Source organism: Zophobas morio, unplaced genomic scaffold (genome assembly GCF_036711695.1).
Source record: "Zophobas morio isolate AGI-343-1 ecotype UQ-CSIRO unplaced genomic scaffold, CSIRO_AGI_Zmor_V1 ptg000023l, whole genome shotgun sequence".
Taxonomy (NCBI): Eukaryota; Metazoa; Arthropoda; class Insecta; order Coleoptera; family Tenebrionidae; genus Zophobas; species Zophobas morio.
This window is the reverse complement of record NW_026972128.1, coordinates 452,385-471,953: the sequence shown is the minus strand read 5'-3', so window position 1 is coordinate 471,953 and position 19,569 is coordinate 452,385. Positions and strand designations below refer to the sequence as shown.

At 34.2% G+C, this 19,569-nt stretch overlaps 1 protein-coding gene across 1 annotated transcript; it reads left to right on the top strand.

Moving 5' to 3' along the window:
• The first annotated feature begins 9,716 nt into the window (after positions 1 to 9,716).
• Positions 9,717 to 15,130, top strand: LOC135134634 (acidic mammalian chitinase-like). Its single transcript, XM_064063360.1, has 16 exons — positions 9,717 to 9,826; positions 9,883 to 10,053; positions 10,109 to 10,451; positions 10,501 to 10,813; positions 10,870 to 10,986; positions 11,041 to 11,164; positions 12,108 to 12,200; positions 12,269 to 12,292; positions 12,343 to 12,468; positions 13,593 to 13,703; positions 13,756 to 13,926; positions 13,977 to 14,194; positions 14,248 to 14,369; positions 14,420 to 14,732; positions 14,786 to 14,902; positions 14,960 to 15,130. Exons 1-16 carry the CDS (start codon positions 9,760 to 9,762, stop codon positions 15,083 to 15,085), a joined length of 2,556 nt encoding a protein of 851 aa, XP_063919430.1. The 5' UTR covers positions 9,717 to 9,759; the 3' UTR covers positions 15,086 to 15,130.
• Positions 15,131 to 19,569: the final 4,439 nt, after the last annotated feature.

The following is a 19,569-nucleotide window of genomic DNA, read 5'->3' as shown; positions in this document are numbered from 1 at the left end:
CGATGGCATAATCCAAAACAGTCATTCTCCTTATAATTTTCCAACTCTAGTTGTTGCAAAAAAACCAGGTCCCGATGGAAGCAAAAAATGGCGACTGGTTGTTGATTATAGGAAACTGAATGACATCACTGAATCGGATGCTTACCCATTGCCTAATATTACAGAAATATTGGACCAATTGGGGAATTCTAAGTATTTTTCTGTTGTGGATCTTGTTCATGGATTCCACCAAATTCGTATTTCAGAAAAAAGCAGACGTTTAACAGCTTTTTCTTTTTACGGTCACTATGAGTATTGTCGAATGCCAATGGGGTTGAAAGGAGCTCCAGCTACTTTTCAGAGATTAATGAATAATGTTTTAGTAGGTCTCCAGGGAATAAAATGTTTTGTCTACTTAGACGACGTCATAATTTATGGTAGTTCTCTACGAGATCATAATTCAAAATTGATAGACATTTTTTCTCGTCTTATAGACAGCACAATTTAAAACTTCAACCTAGTAAATGTTTGTTCTTGAGAAAAGAAATCAACTACCTTGGGCATATTATCTCTGAAGATGGGGTAAGGCCCGATACAAAAAAGATTGACGCAGTATTAAAATTTCCTACTCCAACAACTGAAAAAGAGTTAAAATCATTTTTAGGTCTTGCATCGTATTATCGACGTTTCATCAAAAACTTTTCTCAAATTGTTCAACCACTTAATAATCTCTTGAAAAAAGGTGTCAAATTTGAATGGAATGCGTTATGTGAAGATGTATTTTCACAATTGAAAGAAAAATTATTATGTCCGCCTATACCTACTACAATTTCCTGATTTTAATAAAGAATTTATTCTCACAACGGATGCAAGTCAATTCGCTATAGGTTCTATATTATCACAAGGTTCTTGGGGAAGCGATCTTCCAATTGCTTATGCTAGTCGTACACTAAATAAATCTGAAAAAAATTATTCCACAATTGAACGAGAATTACTAGCCATTGTCTGGTCCGTACAACATTTTAGACCTTATTTATTGAAAAGGAAATTTACCATTGTGACGGATCACAAACCACTTGTTTATTTGTTTTCAGTTTCAGATCCTTCATCTCGTCTTTTACGATTTAGACTAAAACTAGAAGATTATGATTACAAAATTATTTATAAACCCGGTAAGAATAATAAAGCAGATAGCTTGTCACGAATTCACCAAATTTCAGTCAGACGCGATTTATACAAGAACTTTTTAAAAGAAATTGAGGATTGTACTGTTACTAACGATAACGTTGTTGATACAGATCAAAGTTTAGATGATGTGCCTAAAGAAATTAATTTGTTTTATGTAACAGATCGTGAATTTTCTGATAAGACGGAATATTACAATAGCAAATATGAGTTGAAATCTCAACAAGCTCAATTACACAATATAGCTTATTTACAGTCAGATGATCGACATTTTATTTACCTTGTTACTAAAGAAACTAAAGCTCATAAATCATCTTACGAAGATTTGTTTTATTCCTTGCTCAATTTGAAAGATTTTTGCTTGACTAAAGGTATTTCACAATCACACAAATTACGTAGTCACGGATCAAGGAAGTAATTTCATGAGTGAAGTCTTTAAAACAACTTGCAGTATTTTAAAAATAAAACATATTTGTTGTACTAGTTATCATCCGCAATCGAACGAAAGTTTAGAAAGATCTCATAGAACTTTAGTCGAATATTTGCGAAATTTTATAAATCAAGATTTGACAAATTGGGATGAGTTTTTGCCGTATGCAACATTTAGTTTCAATACCACTCCGCATACTTCAACAAGTTATTCTCCTTTTGAATTATTATATGGTAGAAAAGCGAAACTACCTTCGTCTATAACTAGAAGTCCCGAATCGTTTTATAGCTATGATGGTTACTATAATGAACTAAAATCAAGAATGCAACATAGTAATGAAATTGCTCGCAAAAATTTATTAAATAGTGTCACGACCGGGTCGGGGGAAGAGATTGGTAGAGCTAAGGATAATTACCCGATCCGACGTTAAGAATAAAAATCCCAAATACATTAAATAAACTAAATATATTTCAACTTACATTACAAATTCCATCCTTAGGGGGTATGGTGCGTCACTTCACTTCTCTCACTTTTTCCTTCCCCTGTCCCTAGTTAGTACCGACTGCCCCTTTCGTCAGTCCGCACTCCCCCCCACCTAAGCTTCCGTAATGCCAGCAAAAAGAGGTTTTTGCTGACATCCCACAAGCATGGCATGAGGCAATCTTTACATAACTAGGGCAACTAGCAGTTTCGTGACAATAGTAAAGTCAAGTCTAAACAATATTATGATAAATATATAAAGGAGCTTGATTTAAAAGTTACTGACAAGGTATATTTAGTAAACGAAGAAAAGAAAATCGGTAAAACGAAAAAACTGCAACCTCTTTATAAGGGGCCATATGAAGTAGTGTCCATAGATTCCGATGTGAATTGCACTATTAGGATAGGCAAGAAATTGGTAGTAGTTCACAAAAATAGATTGAAAAAATGTATTGAGGAAATGATACATATCTTTAGTTTTCTATCTCTTTTCTATTTCTTTGAAATTTCAAATTTAAGACTTTTGTCAACGTAAATATTATTGTTGCAGGGTCAAGGTTACGATTCAAAACCATGACCTACCTTAAAATAAGTCATGTTATATTATACTGATACGTCCGCACTTTCATTCACGCAGGTGGTCTAGATTCATATAACTATACAATATACACATTAACGTATTTTTTTATCAGGATAAACTTTGTTTTGTAATAGTTATTCCACTGATTCATCCTCGTAATTACGATTTGTTAAAAATGTCAAGCCTTCCAATACACTTGTCAGGGTCGAATTTCATTTTTATTCAACCACAAAAGCCGTATTTAATAATAGATCTGTACGACAACACTATTTTCTTTTCGAATATTCTGAAATTCAAGAATGCTTAAAAATTTCAAACAACTACATTTGTAAGCAATCACACCCTATCTACTTAGTGCACATGCATGGGGGTTGTGAGTCGAATTTACTAACTCCTGTTGATGACATACCTAAATCTTGTGAAACACGGGTAATGAAGCTATAAAATACTATTTTTATACAATTGGCTTCTCCAAATTCGTGGTTGGTAATTACGAATAAAGAAAAGTATATAAATGTTAACTGCAAACCATCCGATCAACGATATGTTCTTCCATTAAATCATACTGGCATTTTGAGATTAAATTCGAATTGTAGCGGTTACACAAAATCACTAATACTAAATACACAAAATTACTTCTCGAGCGAAATCTTCACGAATTTGATTCATCCATTAGATATTACAGATTCAATTCATATAAATATGTCTGAATTTGAAAATTCCCAGTTGTCAGAGCTGTCGTATAATCCTTTAGTGATCGATAGAAATAATATTCAAAAATTGAAATCAATAAGTGTAAAAATCGACGATTTAAAACGTAACCAAAAACTTAATTATTTAGAGAATAACCAAAATTCGCATAAAATGCACATATTTTCAATGTATGTGTTATATTTGTTAGGAATTGTTGTAGCAGTAATAATTTTTTTGCGGAAAATTAATTTTTGTAAGAGGACCACAAGCAGCATGACTAGGCATGACAATCTGGAGCAGCCAGTTCCTGCTGTTCGTAGGTCTTTATTAGATCTAAGAAGGGTAGATATGGATAGTGATAATTGTAACCCTAATGGTGGTGTTGATGAAAGTTGCACCAATCCCAACCCTAGGTACAACTTTCAAAATTAGGGGGGAGGTGTTGTAAAGTAAAGTAGGTTATTGTTGCATTATTGTTGCATTATAATTTCATTTCGACATAGTTTTGTTAGCTATATTAAATTAGGTTGCTTGTCCAAATGTTTTGTAATCGCTGACTCCTCTGTATTTTGTAAGAATATGGTCAGTTGCCCTCGTTACGAGGAAGTGATAAATAGAGGAGTCAACGAAGAGACAGGAGAGAGAATGTGTGTAAGGTAGAGAAGAAGTTGCCATGTGATCATGGCCATGTGTAAAGTTGTCATGTAAGTTTTGTTATGTGGGTAGTGAAATAAACGGGAAATCGAAATATATGTGTCTAAGTCACAACCCCTTCACAACAGTAGAGACAGGGGACAACACGGTGGTTGTGCCATATATTCAAGACATACAATGAGTTCTTATTGTACAGAAATAGATCTATTAACAATTTCAAATAACTTTGAATGCTGCGGCGTTGAATTTAAAACCGGAACAGATGCTATAGTTCTTGTTAGTATTTACAGAACTCCAGATGGCGATATTAATTTATTTATAGATCGCATGGACACTCTTTTGGAAATTTTAGACAAGGGCAAAAAATTATATGTTATATCAGGTGATTTTAACATTGACTTTAAGTCAAATAGCAAAGCCAAAACTGATTTAGTCAATTTATTAACATGTTATAATGCACATCCTACAATAAACGAGTAGACGAGGGTTACACCTTCAAGCAAATCATGCGTAGATAATATTATCACAACGATAAATATTGATTACAAGACTGAGATTCTAAAATCTGGGCTATCAGATCACTTTGGGCAATTAATAATACTTACTTTTCCTCATATACAGTCAGTAACTAAAGAAACTATTTCTTTCAGATCGCATTCTGAAACAAACATTACAAAATTTCGATCTGAGCTTCAACACGTCTGTTGGAACATCTTATACAATACGTTGGGCGCGAACGAGAAATGGACTGTCTTAAAACACTTTCCCATAATAACAAAAAAAAACTTACCTTAAAAAAAAGATACCATGGATAACACCTAAATTAAATTTCTTACGTGACAAGCTACAAATATTGAGCTTACTATCCACAGTTAACTCAAACCACAAAATGGAATACATTAAATATAAAAAACTTTATGATCAATTATTGCGTAGCAGTAAAAATGTGTATTACACTAATAGATTACAAAATGCTGCAAACACAAGCAAGGAAACATGGAAAATTGTAAATGAGCTAGTTACAAATCCTAAATCACAGAACATCAACAAAAATGTGTTTCCAAGAAAATACCTAAACAACAATAATTTAGTGAACGATTTCAACGACTATTTTATGCATGCGGCTGCTAATCTAGTATGTAATGCAAAATATCAGTGCCAGGGTAAATGTAATGTTTCCAATTTAATTCCTGTAAACTCTGATTCTATGTTTTAAAATCCAACAACTGAAGAAGAGATATACGCCATTGTATTAGCCTTAAAAAATAAAAATAGTAAAGGAATTGATGAAATACCGTTGAAAATAATCTTAAAGGTAGTTGACTGCTTAAGCCCTGTCTTAACTCACGTAATAAACTCTTCATTACATGAAGGAATCTTCCCCGATCAGTTAAAGAAGGCCCTAGTAATTCCAATTTATAAAGGAGGAGATTAAGAATGCTTACAGAATTACAGACCAATAAGTATATTACCCGCATTTGCCAAAATTTTCGAAAAAGTTATTTATAGACGTTTATTTGAGTTTTTTATAAAATGTAATCTGTTCAAAAACTTTCAACATGGATACTTGCCTACAAAAAGTACTTCTACAGCATTGGTAAAATTTTATCAACATATCATTAAATTACTGGAGAACAAATTATCTGCTTGCGCCGTCCTAATAGACTTATCAAAGGCGTTTGACAGTGTAAATCATTCCATATTATCTGACAAACTAAATCGTTATGGTGTACGGGGTATAGCACTTGATTTAATAAAATCGTACTTAACCAAAAGGGAACAAAAAGTGATAATCAGAACAGATGAGCAAAATTTTGAATCTAGCTCTACATATATTACCATGGGAATTCCACAGGGTAGCATCCTGGGCCCTCTCCTTTTTATTATTTACATCAATGATCTGGAAAGGGCCACGGAAAATTATAGTTCCAAAGTTTCAGTAACAGGCTATGCGGATGATACTCCACATACGATCGCACTCACTAAAACAACGGAAACACAACCTGTAGTGACTGCAATTCTTCAAAATATAAATAACTGGCTTCAGTGCAATCAATTAATCCTAAATTTACAAAAAAGTGAGTGTATTGGATTTAAAGCTAAAAACAATAATTTTATATTTCCTCCAAATATAAATTTCAATCAGGTTTCTATTAACTTTACAGAATCATGTAAGTTTCTTGGAATCCACTTCGACGCTCAGCTAAACTTTAAGGGGCACATTGACCAATTAGTTTCGAGATTATCAAGAGCAGCTTATGCCATCAAAATACTAAGCAAAAATGTATCGGTACAAACAACACTAAGTGCCTATTATGGTTATGTTTATTCCCTGCTGAATTATGGCATAATAATATGGGGAAATAGTCCATTCTTACAAAGTGTTTTCGTAATGCAAAAAAGAATAATACGTAACATCTTCCATATGAGGATGAGCGAATCATGTAGAACTACATTCAGGAATAATAAGTTACTGACAGTATGTGGAATATTTATACAGGGTGACTGCGAAATAAGTGCAAATATTTTAACCACGGCATCCCCCACCCTAGTAGAGCCGAAATATAGAAAAAACAAATTAAAAATCGAATGGGGCAAAACCCCCATGAACCACCCTCGATACGAAGGCACTGAGCCACCTTGTAAACAGAGTTGGAAAAACGTTCGAATAAAAACGACCTAAACACTTTCAGTTTCAATTAAAAGTAAAACCGACTTTTTGCTGCTTATCGTTCGTTCATTCATTTACTCATTCATCATTGTTAAAGGTCAATGTGAAAGTTTTTTGGTAATTTTGATTCTGATGGATGTTTGGTCCTTGTCACAACGATTTTAGATTGTTTATTGGAACAGAAATAAGAGCAACTTAGAATGCTACTACCTTTTTACAAGAAATGTTGAAAATGTTGTCCTTGACTAGCAATACAGGCGTCAGAGCGTTGCAAGAGGTGTGTTGATAGGTAAAAACCACTTTCACTCTTTGAAGCTCTTCGATAATTTCTGGACACTGTTGATTTCCACAAACGAACTGTTTCATCCAACCGATACACATTTATCGAAAACCGTCTCTTGCAATCGTATTTCTGGACGAGCATGTGGAGTTTGATCGGACAAAAAGTGAGTTACACAACGTGGACAATCAGCGGGCTCCAAACCCTTTACTTTGTCAACATGGTATGGATGTGGCCGTATTCTTTTAATGTAGGATGCACTACAAGCTGTGAAAATCCAACTTCTTCTTTCTGTCCTATCACGGCCACGATCGTGAGTTTGAAGTTGAAGGTACCATGATCTCTGAGTTTTTCTATCACTCATGCAAATGTTCGCCCACACCAATTACCATATCGACACAATCTGCATGGGAAAACTCCACCATAAACCGATTTCACCGACCGCTCGATGCTAACTGGCCCTTCTCGTGTTTTTCACGTTGGGATTAAAAAAGTGCCTGATAAAGTCACTTTTTTGGTTTTTAATCCGACTCGCTCTATTCCATTCATTGTAGTAATTATGTAGGTCACAAAACAGTCCAGCGGCGCGTACAACAAGTTACATTTAATTTCAAATAATTTTTTCTAGACACTGCTACTACTTAGGACCGTGAATTTTACCCAGTGACATAATCATACTGTGAGCTATTCCCCATTTTTTTAAAAAACAATCCGAAAGAATTTCAGTCTTGCTCTTTTCGCCATACTTACGAGACCAGAAATAAAAGTAACTTCTGCTTACCGGAACATAGACTCACGCTGTTTGAGAAGGGTGTGCATTATTCAGCTATGAGGTGTTATAATCACTTACCGTCAGCAATTAAAGAAATTGCTTCGGTGAAAATATTTAAAGGAGAGGTGTTCAAATATATTTGTGAAACTGAACCGTATAATCTGTCTGAATTTTTTGTTTAATTGTAGTTTGTTTATTTTGTTATGTTATTTTGTTATGTCATTTACAATGTAAATTTCATCTTTGACGTGTCTCGTTGTTCAGTTTACCTGAACAGGGGTTTGGGCGTAGCCAATTTGTCCACCCTACTCCCACCCGTTTTAGGCTAGTTTACCTAATTTTATTATTTCATGCTCTCGGGGAGTCGTCGAGAAATATCGAGAGGGTAAAGACGTGCCGACCCTAGAGACCGGCAATTTATATTATTTGTGCGTTATTAAATAAACCGTGTAATTAAAAGGTGATTTTTATTTCGCGCAAAACACTCGTGTTCTAATGTATTTGATCATTGTAGACAAATAAAACTTACTTACTACTTACTTACTTATTAAAACATACAAAACTACTCTCCATAAAACTTCAGGATATATCAGAAAAATTAAGCCTCTTGAGCTCGTTGATCGTAGTGTCAAATAGATCTACATATTGACTTGCATAATTACCTATCCTACACATCATCTGCAGTGGTGAGTATTTTAAAATTTCCGTACGCGGTGTCGTGTCTGTAGATATAGCAAAGATTTATATCTTGGACCATATGATCTGTATTTGATATGCAATTTTATCTGCGAAAGCAAGCTTGGACAATCAAAATTTGAATTTACCTAATAATTTAAACAGGAATATTACCTTAGCTATTTTACTTCTTTCAGTAAGACTCAGAACCGAAAATCTTTCTAAAAGTTTGAATTGAGAATATCCAATCGGAGGATATATTCCATCAGCTCTAAATAATAGATATTTGAGAAATCTACGGAGAACTCTTTCCAGGATGTCAACACGGTTTTTGTAATGAGGAAACCAAACAACGGACGCATATTCAAGTTTACTCCTGACAAACGCATTAAATATGTTTAATAAAGTCGATAAATTGAAAAATTCCCTTGCATTGCGAATTTATAGTTTATATGGATATATATCCATAAACTTTCAGTGCTGTGTTCACCTTCATCTCAACATGTTCCGAAAAGGATAATTGTTTATCAAATATAACGCCCAGGTATTTGCTGAAGTTAGATCTCCAATTTTTGAGTCAATTTCCTCTAAGGATTTTTTTCCAAAACGCTCACAAGAAACGTGACTTATTTTATTCACAAAATAAATCCCAATTTTTACTTATTTACTTGCGTTACTATCGGAGATTTTTACTATGACAAGTTTCACAGGCTTGATTTTAACATTTAATTTGACAACTAATTTAGATTGTCTTTATTCCGTGGTCATTCTAAACTAGAGTGAATGCAAAATTATAAAATGTTCTTCAAGAAATAGTCCTCCATATATCCCTCTTGCATGTCATCCTTGAATATTTTAACGAGTGCACGAAGTAAATATTCGCGTATTCGGCATCCACTCGAGATATAACTACGGAGTGAATGTCATGCACTTAGAAAGCATGAATAAACTTGTTTTAGCTTTAGAACGCAATGGAAACTTTGTTCACATTTTTTGTTGGAAATGTGATACAATAAAATAGCTTTTGTCAAGGTTTCTTTGTAACACATAATTTTGTGACTAAAAAATTTTACTAGAAACGCAGTTCACCACTGTAGTTAATATTTTCTTCTAAAACATACTATCCAATATAGTAATTCTCCGTAGCATGTTTTACAAAAAAAAAACTCTTCCACTACCTGCTTACTTTGCAAGTAAAAATCATCAAAACGTGTGAGAAACACTACGTCTTGCCAACTAAACAATAATCTTATCAGATACCGTCGTTTAAAGTATTAAATCCACTCAAAAATTTTACCATATCTATAAATACCCGGAAAGTGTTTTGTCGTTAGACCTGAATTTAAAGATTGGTCTGAAAATGTCGTCAAAAGTAGTAACTTTCTGTTTATTTTTGGTTCTAGTTAACCAAGTTTTGTCAGCTTCTGGTATGTTATTATTATATTTCCCTCTTATTCTCCCAACGTTTTGTTTTTCTTTTTAGATAAAGTTATCTGTTATTATGCTAGTTGGGGTGCCGGAAGACCTGGAAATGGCAAATTTACACCCGAAGACATAGATCCCACCATCTGTACACACATAAATTACGCTTTCATAGGACTGAATACTGACGGAACTCTACAAGTATTGGATGAAGAACTTGATATTAACCAAGGTATAGGATCATAAATCCTTAGTTTCCTTTTACATATATATTTAAATATTTACAGAAGGTTTTAATCGAGTCAGTGCTCTAAAACAACAAAACCCCAATTTGAAAGTTCTCTTCAGTGTGGGCGGAGCTGCCGCTGAGCCTTATATTTTTGCGTCTGTTTCTGGTGACCCCGCAAAAAGTGCAACGATGGCTCAAAGTGCTCTCGAAATGATTGAGAAGTATAATTTTGATGGTTTAGATGTTGACTGGGAGTATCCGTATGGAGGAAACGCAGAACAATTCGTTAACCTTCTTACCATCTTGAAAGAAGCTTTTCAACATAATGGCTACCTTATAACAGTTGCTGTTAACTCTATCCCCAGTGAAGTAGGTGGTTACGACATACCAGGAATGTCTGCGTAAGTTTTTCTTGCTTCTGAATTAACGTATAACACTTTTGCTTTAAAGAGTCTTAGATATCATAAATGTGATGACATACGATTTTCATAACTATATGGGAGGAGTAACAGCAGAGAATTCTCCTTTATATGGTGGAGTTAATGAAAGTCAGTGGCAAAAAGATAATCGTAATGCCGATGCTGCGATAAGACAGTGGATTGAAGGGGGCGCTGATCCTACGAAAGTAGCCATAGGGATAGCTTTTTATGGTCATCACTTTATCCTTTCGGATCCTTCTAGTCACGGTCTAGATGCCGTAATCAGCGGTCCTGGTGAAGCTGGGCCATATACAGATAACGTTGGCAGTTTAGGTTACAGCGAGGTACTAATTCGTGTGATAAGAAATTATATTTCTTATTAATGTTGCTTTTGTTATAGATTTGTGAACTACATCCCAATGGTAATGTAGTTTTTCTCGATGATATGAAAGTACCTTATATGTATGATGATACGTTTTGGATTGGATATGATAATGAAGAATCTGTGGCTGCTAAAGTAATCTTTGAAATTCAAAATGAGCTTTTACTTATTTTGTTTTGTGGTTTCTAGGTTCAGTATGCAAAAGAAAACAATTTAGCAGGTGTATTTATATGGTCTGTAGAAACTGATGATCTGCATGCTCTTTGTGGGGAGAAAAACGGTCTACTAAATTCGATAAAGAAAGCTATGGAAACCTAAACTGAAATTCTTTAAAATTGTACTGATTAGAACCATAATAAAGTGGATTTAAAATTAACGATTCTTATTTCTATAGTACTTTCTTAAACTTGATAGAAATTTTTATTATTATGTAAACATATTTTACCAAAAAGTAATCACTAACAGAAAAAGATATTAAAAAATTAAAAAATATATCGGTATACTATACATAATTTCTGAAAACCTCAAGATACTATAACCACTAGCACTTCTGTTTTAATATTCGACTATTAAGCGACAAAGACATGTAAAATCAAATAGAAGGTTCATCTTCTTGAAATGAAGTTCAAATTTCCCAGTGGTAAATGGCGTAGGATCGTTCATTTCGTAGTAAATTACCCAAGGTTAATAGCAAAAACTTATGAAAACCATAACTAAAATTATATGACTACAATTACGTAAACCCATATATATCCCTATTAACTAACTGACTCGAAAAAGAAAAAATCCAGCTTAAAAGTTATGTCGTTTGTAGTGAATGTCAAAATTTTCGCTGTAGTTGTAGCATTGATCTCCGATTCAATTTTGAACGTAAAACCGATTTAGTGCAAAATACAAGATTATATCCTTCTTCAGTACATCATTAAACTAATAGACGCGAAAAGATTAAAACATCATAAACCTGTTTATTATTAATATTATTATTTAAGACCCACCACTGACCCGGAAATGACCGGCATTCAGGCAAGACTTCTATCATTACGGGTACTAAGACCAAGTAATGATATGCATTGATTAGATTAATATAATATTAATAATATTAATATTATTATTAATATTAATATTATTATTAAATTCTGCGGTCGGGCAGAGACCGAAGTCTGTTATGACCGCGCTCGTGAGTAGTGAACTTTTACAATTACAAATCGCCTAATAACTTGGCCTATACATTATGTTTGTCGTACCGCTTTTTGAAGTCAAGGAGGGGTTGACTTGTAACGATATCGTCAGGGAGAGGGTTCCAATGATTAACAACTCTGTTGGTGAGAAATGTTCGTCGAGCAGTGGAAGTACACCTTTCCTTAATTAATTTGAAAGAATGTCCTCGTGTTATTTGATTTGAGTTTAAAACAAATAGGTGACAAATGGGTGATGATGGATTGTTTGCAGCCTGATAAGTTGTGATCAGGTCGCCCCTAATGCGCCGCTCAGATAGAGTTGTTAGTCGCATTAGTGAGAGCCGTTCATGGTATTGCGGTCTAATTCTACCGAAAGGGATTCTGCTGGTCGCCCTGCGCTGTACAGACTCCAACTGGTTAATATCTCGCTGCAAAACAGGTTATGACAGCTTGTTTTTAAAAAGATTACTTTTATTTAGTATATCTCAATTAATGGAGAGAATAAGGGCATTTTTCTGTTATTTTAATGATCCTGTACAGAAATCTGATTTAAATTTAATTTTATTTTACAGCAAACTGAACTATTGTACTGTATTGAGTGATCTTCTAGTGGCGTGATACAAATCTGATGGTTTGGCCACCTTTGGAGTCAAACGGTTTGTTCTTAGGTTGCTTTTTTAAGTAGGTAGATGAGAAGTAGACATACTAGAGAATAATAAAAGTGCGTGATCAACACGTGAAGTACGAACCTCCGTTCTTTTTGATTAGAAAATGAGCATCTTGCAGCTGTTGCTACACCATATTCTAAAACTGCAACTTAGCTCTCCTCGTGTACTATGACTTATTTTTGAAATTTGTTAGGCGATGGTGTGGGTATTTGTAGTATTTTCAGTTCTGGACTGTTTGATTCAGTTTAATTAAAGGTTTTATTTAATCACGACATTTTTTATAAAATTACAAGAACATAGTCAAAAATACTATGAATGCATACCAAAGTAATATATAATAATAATAAATATAATAAGTTATTACTGTTGGCACACAAGTTGGGGTATTAATTACTAAGTCGTTGTCACTTTATTCAGGGAGGCAACGAATAAGTCAAACTTTTGGTAGTAATTTTAGATACAGTTATAAGTATTTTGAATTTGGCGGATCTTCTTGCTTCTCTTAATAATTTAATTAGTACAAGTAAGTGCAAATCTGCATATTTAGAATAGGTAGGATTTGATGATTTTTTTACTGTAAATTAAATATATATTATTTGTGAGTATTCTCTGTGAAAAAATTTTATCACTAGTTGACGTTCACGCAATACTTACCGCAAAACTTAAGTAGCTTCATGTACACCACTCATAATAATTTTTAATGCGGTACTTATAATTCAGTACGTGTTCGTCTCTTAAAAAATGCTCTTAAAGAAATCTAGAGGTTTTTGTTTGATAATACTAAAACAAGTGTTTATGCCTTTCACCGCACTCACACTTAAAATGAAGTGTTTATACCTAGTATTTCTTTATCAATTGTGTCGTGTATAAATAATACTCTGTTAGATCCTATTTTAAACTTTGGCACTCAATCTACACATAATTAAACTTACCAACATGCTGTCAAAAATTATCTTCTTGCTTTCTTTTTGTATTTTTTACCTTCACTGTGTTTCAGGGGCAGCAGGTAAGTGACTTTACCTTTTAACCAGGTACTTAATCAGTTTTTGCTTCATCAGACAAAGTACTGTGTTACTATGCAAGCTGGGGTGCTAATCGGCCAGGAGATGGTCAGTTTACAGCTGAAGATATTAATGCCAATCTATGTACACACGTGAACTACGCTTTTCTTGGGTTGAACGACGATGGAAGCTTGAAGATCTTGGATAATGCCACTGACATCGAAAATGGCAATTTAAATAAACTTAGTTTTCCGTTATCCGATAATTTTTGTTTCTAGGAGGTTTAGAAAAAGTGGCTGCTCTTAAACAAATTAATCCCAACTTAAAGGCACTTTTTAGCTTGGGAGGATACGCTGCAGGAACTCAACTGTTTACTGCAGTTTCCTCTGACGCAACCAAAAGAGCTACAATGGCACAAAGTGCCATCGAATTTTGCCAGACATACAATTTTGATGGACTTGATGTCGACTGGGAGTACCCTCTTGAAGGAGATAGAGTAAACAAATTTTTAGCTACCCTTATATTTTTTAAATCATTTTGTTGCCTTAGCAAAACTACATCACCATGTTGTCAGATATAAAACAAGCTTTCGAACCTCACGGATACATTTTGACGGTCGCTGTAGCTGCCATTCCAACAGATGCTGCATACGATGTTCCAGCAATGTCAAAGTATGTAATACAATCTAAAATGCTTGGTCACTCTCTTAAACCATACACAGTGTCCTAGATGTCATTAATGTAATGACTTACGACTTCCACGGTTCTTGGGCAGGCGTAACTGCTCAAAATTCCCCTCTATATGCATCTCCTCTTGACGGTGAATGGCAAAAAGATAATTTGAACTGTAATTCGTCCATAACCCACTGGATATTGAGTGGAGCTGCTCCAGAAAAACTTGCCATTGGTGTTGCATTCTACGGGCATGCGTATACTCTTGCGGATGCTAGTAACCATGACCTTGGCGCACCATCGAATGGACCTGCCCCTGCGGGCGAATTTACGCAAAATATGGGTACATTGGGCTACAATGAAGTGAGAGTGGTCTTTATTGTAAAACAGTATTAGAACTATTTCTTTGTTTATAGCTTTGTGAGTTTCACAAGGATGGTACCATCGTTTGGGACGATGCACAGAAGGTTCCGTATATGTATGACGATACATTGTGGGTGGGATTTGATAACCCTGATTCTGTTGCACTTAAGGTAAGGTTTCGTTAATTGTTAACAAATAATATAATAATAAAAAATGTGTACTTTCAGGCACAGTATGCCAAAGATAATAACCTTGCTGGAGTTATGATTTGGTCCATAGAAACCGATGATTTACATGCACTGTGCGGAACTAAATACGCCCTATTGCAGGCTGTTAATGATAACATGAAGTAATTTTATAACACATTTTAACAAAAAATTAATAAATTGTACGTCGAATTTATGTTATTTTAATAAATTTTTAAATATCTAAAACATAGAACAATATATCCTGAATCAATGTCTGCTTTATGACACTCAAAACACCTCATGTTAAGACGGTCTAGGACAATTCGGCGCGGCCGACTTGGCGCGAGACATTTTGGCGCAAAACCAACTTGGCGCAGGGAGACTTTGGCGCAAGGCATCTTGGCGCGGGCCATTTTGGCGCGGATGAACTCGCACCAAGAAAAATAGATATAAATATACAAAAATTGCAGCCGTTGTTAGCATAACTTAATTTTTATAGTCACCAACGCGTGGAGGGGTAATGTGGACTTTTTAATGGACACACGGGCGCTTCGCGCCCTGCACCCTGTTATAAACATACTCCTAAAGGTGGAACTTCTTGCTCCGTGGATCATTTAGTTATTGGAATTTGTGCAAATGAAACTGTGTATTTGGTTGCCTACATTTAGCATAAATAACAGGGTGCTAACCACAGTCTGAACAATAAATATTTTTTATATTATATACCGACGTACTCGCGCCAAGATGACTCGCGCCAAGATGGCTTGCGCCAAAGTGTCCCTGCGCCAAGTTGGCTTTGCGCCAAAATGGCTCGCGCCAAGTCGGCCGCGCCAAGTCGCCCGCGCCAAGTCGCCCGCGCCAAATAGTCCCATTCCGGTTATTTCATACAACTTAAAACCCATTTACTATGTGCAATTTTAAAGTGACGTCATCACATTATTGGTGAGGACGATTAGACAAATTTTGGTTAGCGTTTTATCATATACATGATATTCCTAATATACACGTAAATACAAAATTTGACAACAATCGCCCCGTACTTTCATACGGAAATGGGAGACCTATTTCTTCATACTCTAAGGGTCATGGAAGGTCGAGAAAACATAAAAGTAGAGAGTCGGCCGATGGACTTAATTACAATACTTCCTTTGCTTACGCTCAGTAAGTAAAAAAACAACAAAATGCGAAGTTCTAACGAACAGAAATAAAAAAAAAACATTTGCCGACAAATAAATTCATTAAAACAAAATTGAATAAAAACTAAATGTTGCTTTAAAAAGACTGGTGTCGAAATAGATGTACAAATTAGATTTTTTCTAAAATTTATTGTACATAGCTTTGTAGCTAAAAGAATTATCTCTGTCAATTAATATTAAGTGACGATCAATTAATTTAGAATATGAATATATAATGAATATAATCAAGTTCCTATCTTCAAATAAAAATTAAGTAAAATATGGATACGTAGATCATTATAGCGAATTTAAAAATAAGACAGGATAAAAAAAACGACACTTAAGAAGTATACAATTGTGCATTTTTCAAATTACATTCAGTTAACGGCTTTTCACGTGATGTCAACAGGGGATAAAAAAAAATTTTTGATTACCGAATGACCACGTTCATTATACCCTTAAGGCATAATTATGCAAAATTTTGAGCAGTCGTTTTATAATTTCTGAAATTAATTGTCAAATCTTGTATAATTTTTATATATTTTTCAAAAAATGTACATATATCGTCTACTAAATATAAATACAACGATGTGATTTAAAAAACGGAATTTTTAACTTTCATTTGTTTTTATCTGCGACATACAACTTTTGTTTTTTAAATGACACCCTGAATTTTTTTTAAGATTCATGTAGAGATTTTCTCTAAATTGATGTATCATAGTGTACATAATACTTTAATATTTTCAAACATTAATAATAATTTAATACATCATATTTGCAATAAAAGGTCTTGAGTTAATAATGTTTTCGTATAGAAGTTTAATTTTCAAATTTAAAACTCCTATACATTAATAAGTGTTATAAACCGTGTTAAACTTGCTATGTAACAAAAATTTTGGTTCATTTTTCCATAACAGTTACCTCGCTATAAAAATTAAATTAATTTTTACCACAACTTTTTAACAAAATGATAAAGAATATATCTAGGATGTCATTTAGAAAACAAAATTTGAATGTTATAGGCAAAAAAAAGAAAGTTAAAAATCAGTTTTTCAATTAAGATCGCAGTACATTTAAAATGATTTAATTTGATCTATTCAAAAAAATAAGATAGCTACGGTGCGGGGCTTTTTTTTCGAACATATGGTATAATTAAACTAAAAAATATTATCTTTAATTATTTTTATTGAAAATAAGTCTGAATTATGTATGTGGTTAATTAGCATTTTACCCCCGTCTCAAGGATAACCCTAAACTGCATCTAGAATTTCAAAATAATCTGTATAGTATACAGCCTGACTGCAAAATATGTGCAAAAAAAATGGGGAATAGCTCACGATACGAGTATGTCACTGTATAAAATTCACGGTCCTAAGTGGTAGCAGTGTCGAGAAAAAATTATTTGAAATTACATATAAATTGTTACACACGCCGCTGGTAGTGTTTCTTGACCAACATCATTACTACAATGAATAGCACACAGCGACGAAGTTTAAGAACCAAAAAACTAATGCAAAAAGACGATAAGGACAGTCGTGTATCAGTTAGTTGCCGTAGCTGGGTGTGTTCGGTTGTGTTTGACAATGGTGAATTTTACAAATTCAGAGCGTGCCGACATGGTAATGCTGTATGGGGTGGCGGATGGGAACTCAAGCTGGGCCCGCGAATTGTGGATCGAACGCTTTCCAAATCGCGCGATTCCATGTGCGCGAACATTTACGTCAGTGGTACAGCATCTCCGAGATCATGGTACCTTCAACCTCAAACTCACGATCGTGGCCGTGATAGGATAGAAAGAAGAAGTTGGATTTTCACAGCTTCTAGTGCATCCTACATTAAAAGAATACGGCCACATCCATACCATGTTGACAAAGTACAGGGTTTGGAGCCCGCTGATTGTCCACATTGTGTAACTCACTTTTTGTCCGATGGAACTCCACATAGTCGTCAACAAGAACGATTTCAAGAGACGGTTTTCGGGAAACGTGTATTGGTTGGATGAAACAATTCGTTTGTGGAAATCAACAGTGTCCAGAAATTATCGAAGAGCTTCAACAAGTGAAAGTGGCAGCCGCTACTCCGGCGTTTTTTTACCTATCAACAAACCTCTTGCGACACTCTGACGCTTGTATTGCTAGTCAAGGACAAAATTTTCAACATTTCTTGTAAAAAGGTAGTAGCATTCTAAGTTGCTCTTATTTCTGTTCCAATAAACAATGTAAAATCGTTGTGACAAGGACCAAACATCCGTCAGAATCAAAATTACCAAAAAACTTTCACACTGACCTTTAACGATGAATGAGTAAATGAATGAACGAATGATAAGCAGCAAAAAGTCGGTTTTACTTTTAATGGAAACTGAAAGTGTTTAGGTCGTTTTTATTCGAACGTTTTTCCAACTCTGTTTACAAGGTGGTTCAGTGCCTTCGTATCGAGGGTGGTTCATGAGGGTTTTGCCCCATTCGATTTTTAATTTGTTTTTTCTATATTTCGGCTCTACTAGGGTGGGGGATGCCGTGGTTAAAATATTTGCACATATTTCGCAGTCACCCTGTATAATAATATTAATAATAATAATAATAATTTTATTGTATTCAACAGGTTTTACTCCAATAACAGAATACAAAATAGACAAAATAACTTAATATAACTTAATATAACCACATAACAAATTAGATTAAATTTTAATCAAATTAAATTAAATTAAGTGTATACAACAGCTAATATTACTACTTTAATTGCAACTTCTTCAAATCTTTAGGTCGACAATTGAACAAGTCTGTTGATCGTTAATTTTGTTCACATTATGGCATATGTTATAAATTGTTGAATGTTGTAGCAATGTAGTCCTAGGTGTCCTCAGGTAAATAATAAAAAGATAACGCTGCTAATACATCGACGTTCATCAAGTCGTATAGCAGAGAATCGCTTGAGTAAAGATTCTTGTGGGAACCCTCTGGGTGGATAATATTTGAAAATTCTGAAATTTAAATATTTGAAAAAGCGACCCTGTACATTTTCTATCATCTCCTGATAAGTTTTGAAATGTGGGAACCAAATTAAGGATGCATATTCGAGTTTGCTTCTCACATATGTTTAGTATAGCAACTTTAGTGTTGCTTCATTATGAATCATATTGCTGTTCCGGATTATATAACCTAGAATTTTGATTGCATCAGATGTAATTAATCTAACATGCTCCGTAAGTGATAACTTTGTGTCAAAGTTAACACCCAGGTCTTTCACTTGTGATAGACGACTTAAAATATGATCATTAAGCTTGTAATTGTAGTTTAAGAGATCGTTAACCAAGGTAAACACTTGTTATAGTTTAAGTAAAGATGGTTATTCTCACACCAAGTAATCAAGGAATCAAGATCCGTTTGCAATAAGTGACAATCATTGACATTAGTAATGCGAGTATATAATATTAAATCATCCGCATATAACAAAACAGAACAATTGAAATTACTG

Excerpts from the sequence above, each read along its gene's own strand:
- LOC135134634 (XM_064063360.1), top strand. The coding sequence starts at position 9,760 with ATGTCGTCAAAAGTAGTAACTTTCTGTTTATTTTTGGTTCTAGTTAAC. Across the intron at positions 12,469-13,592 it reads AATATCTCGCTGCAAAACAG|AAACTTTGGCACTCAATCTA; the intron begins GTTATGACAGCT and ends AGATCCTATTTT. Across the intron at positions 14,195-14,247 it reads ACCCTCTTGAAGGAGATAGA|CAAAACTACATCACCATGTT; the intron begins GTAAACAAATTT and ends TTGTTGCCTTAG.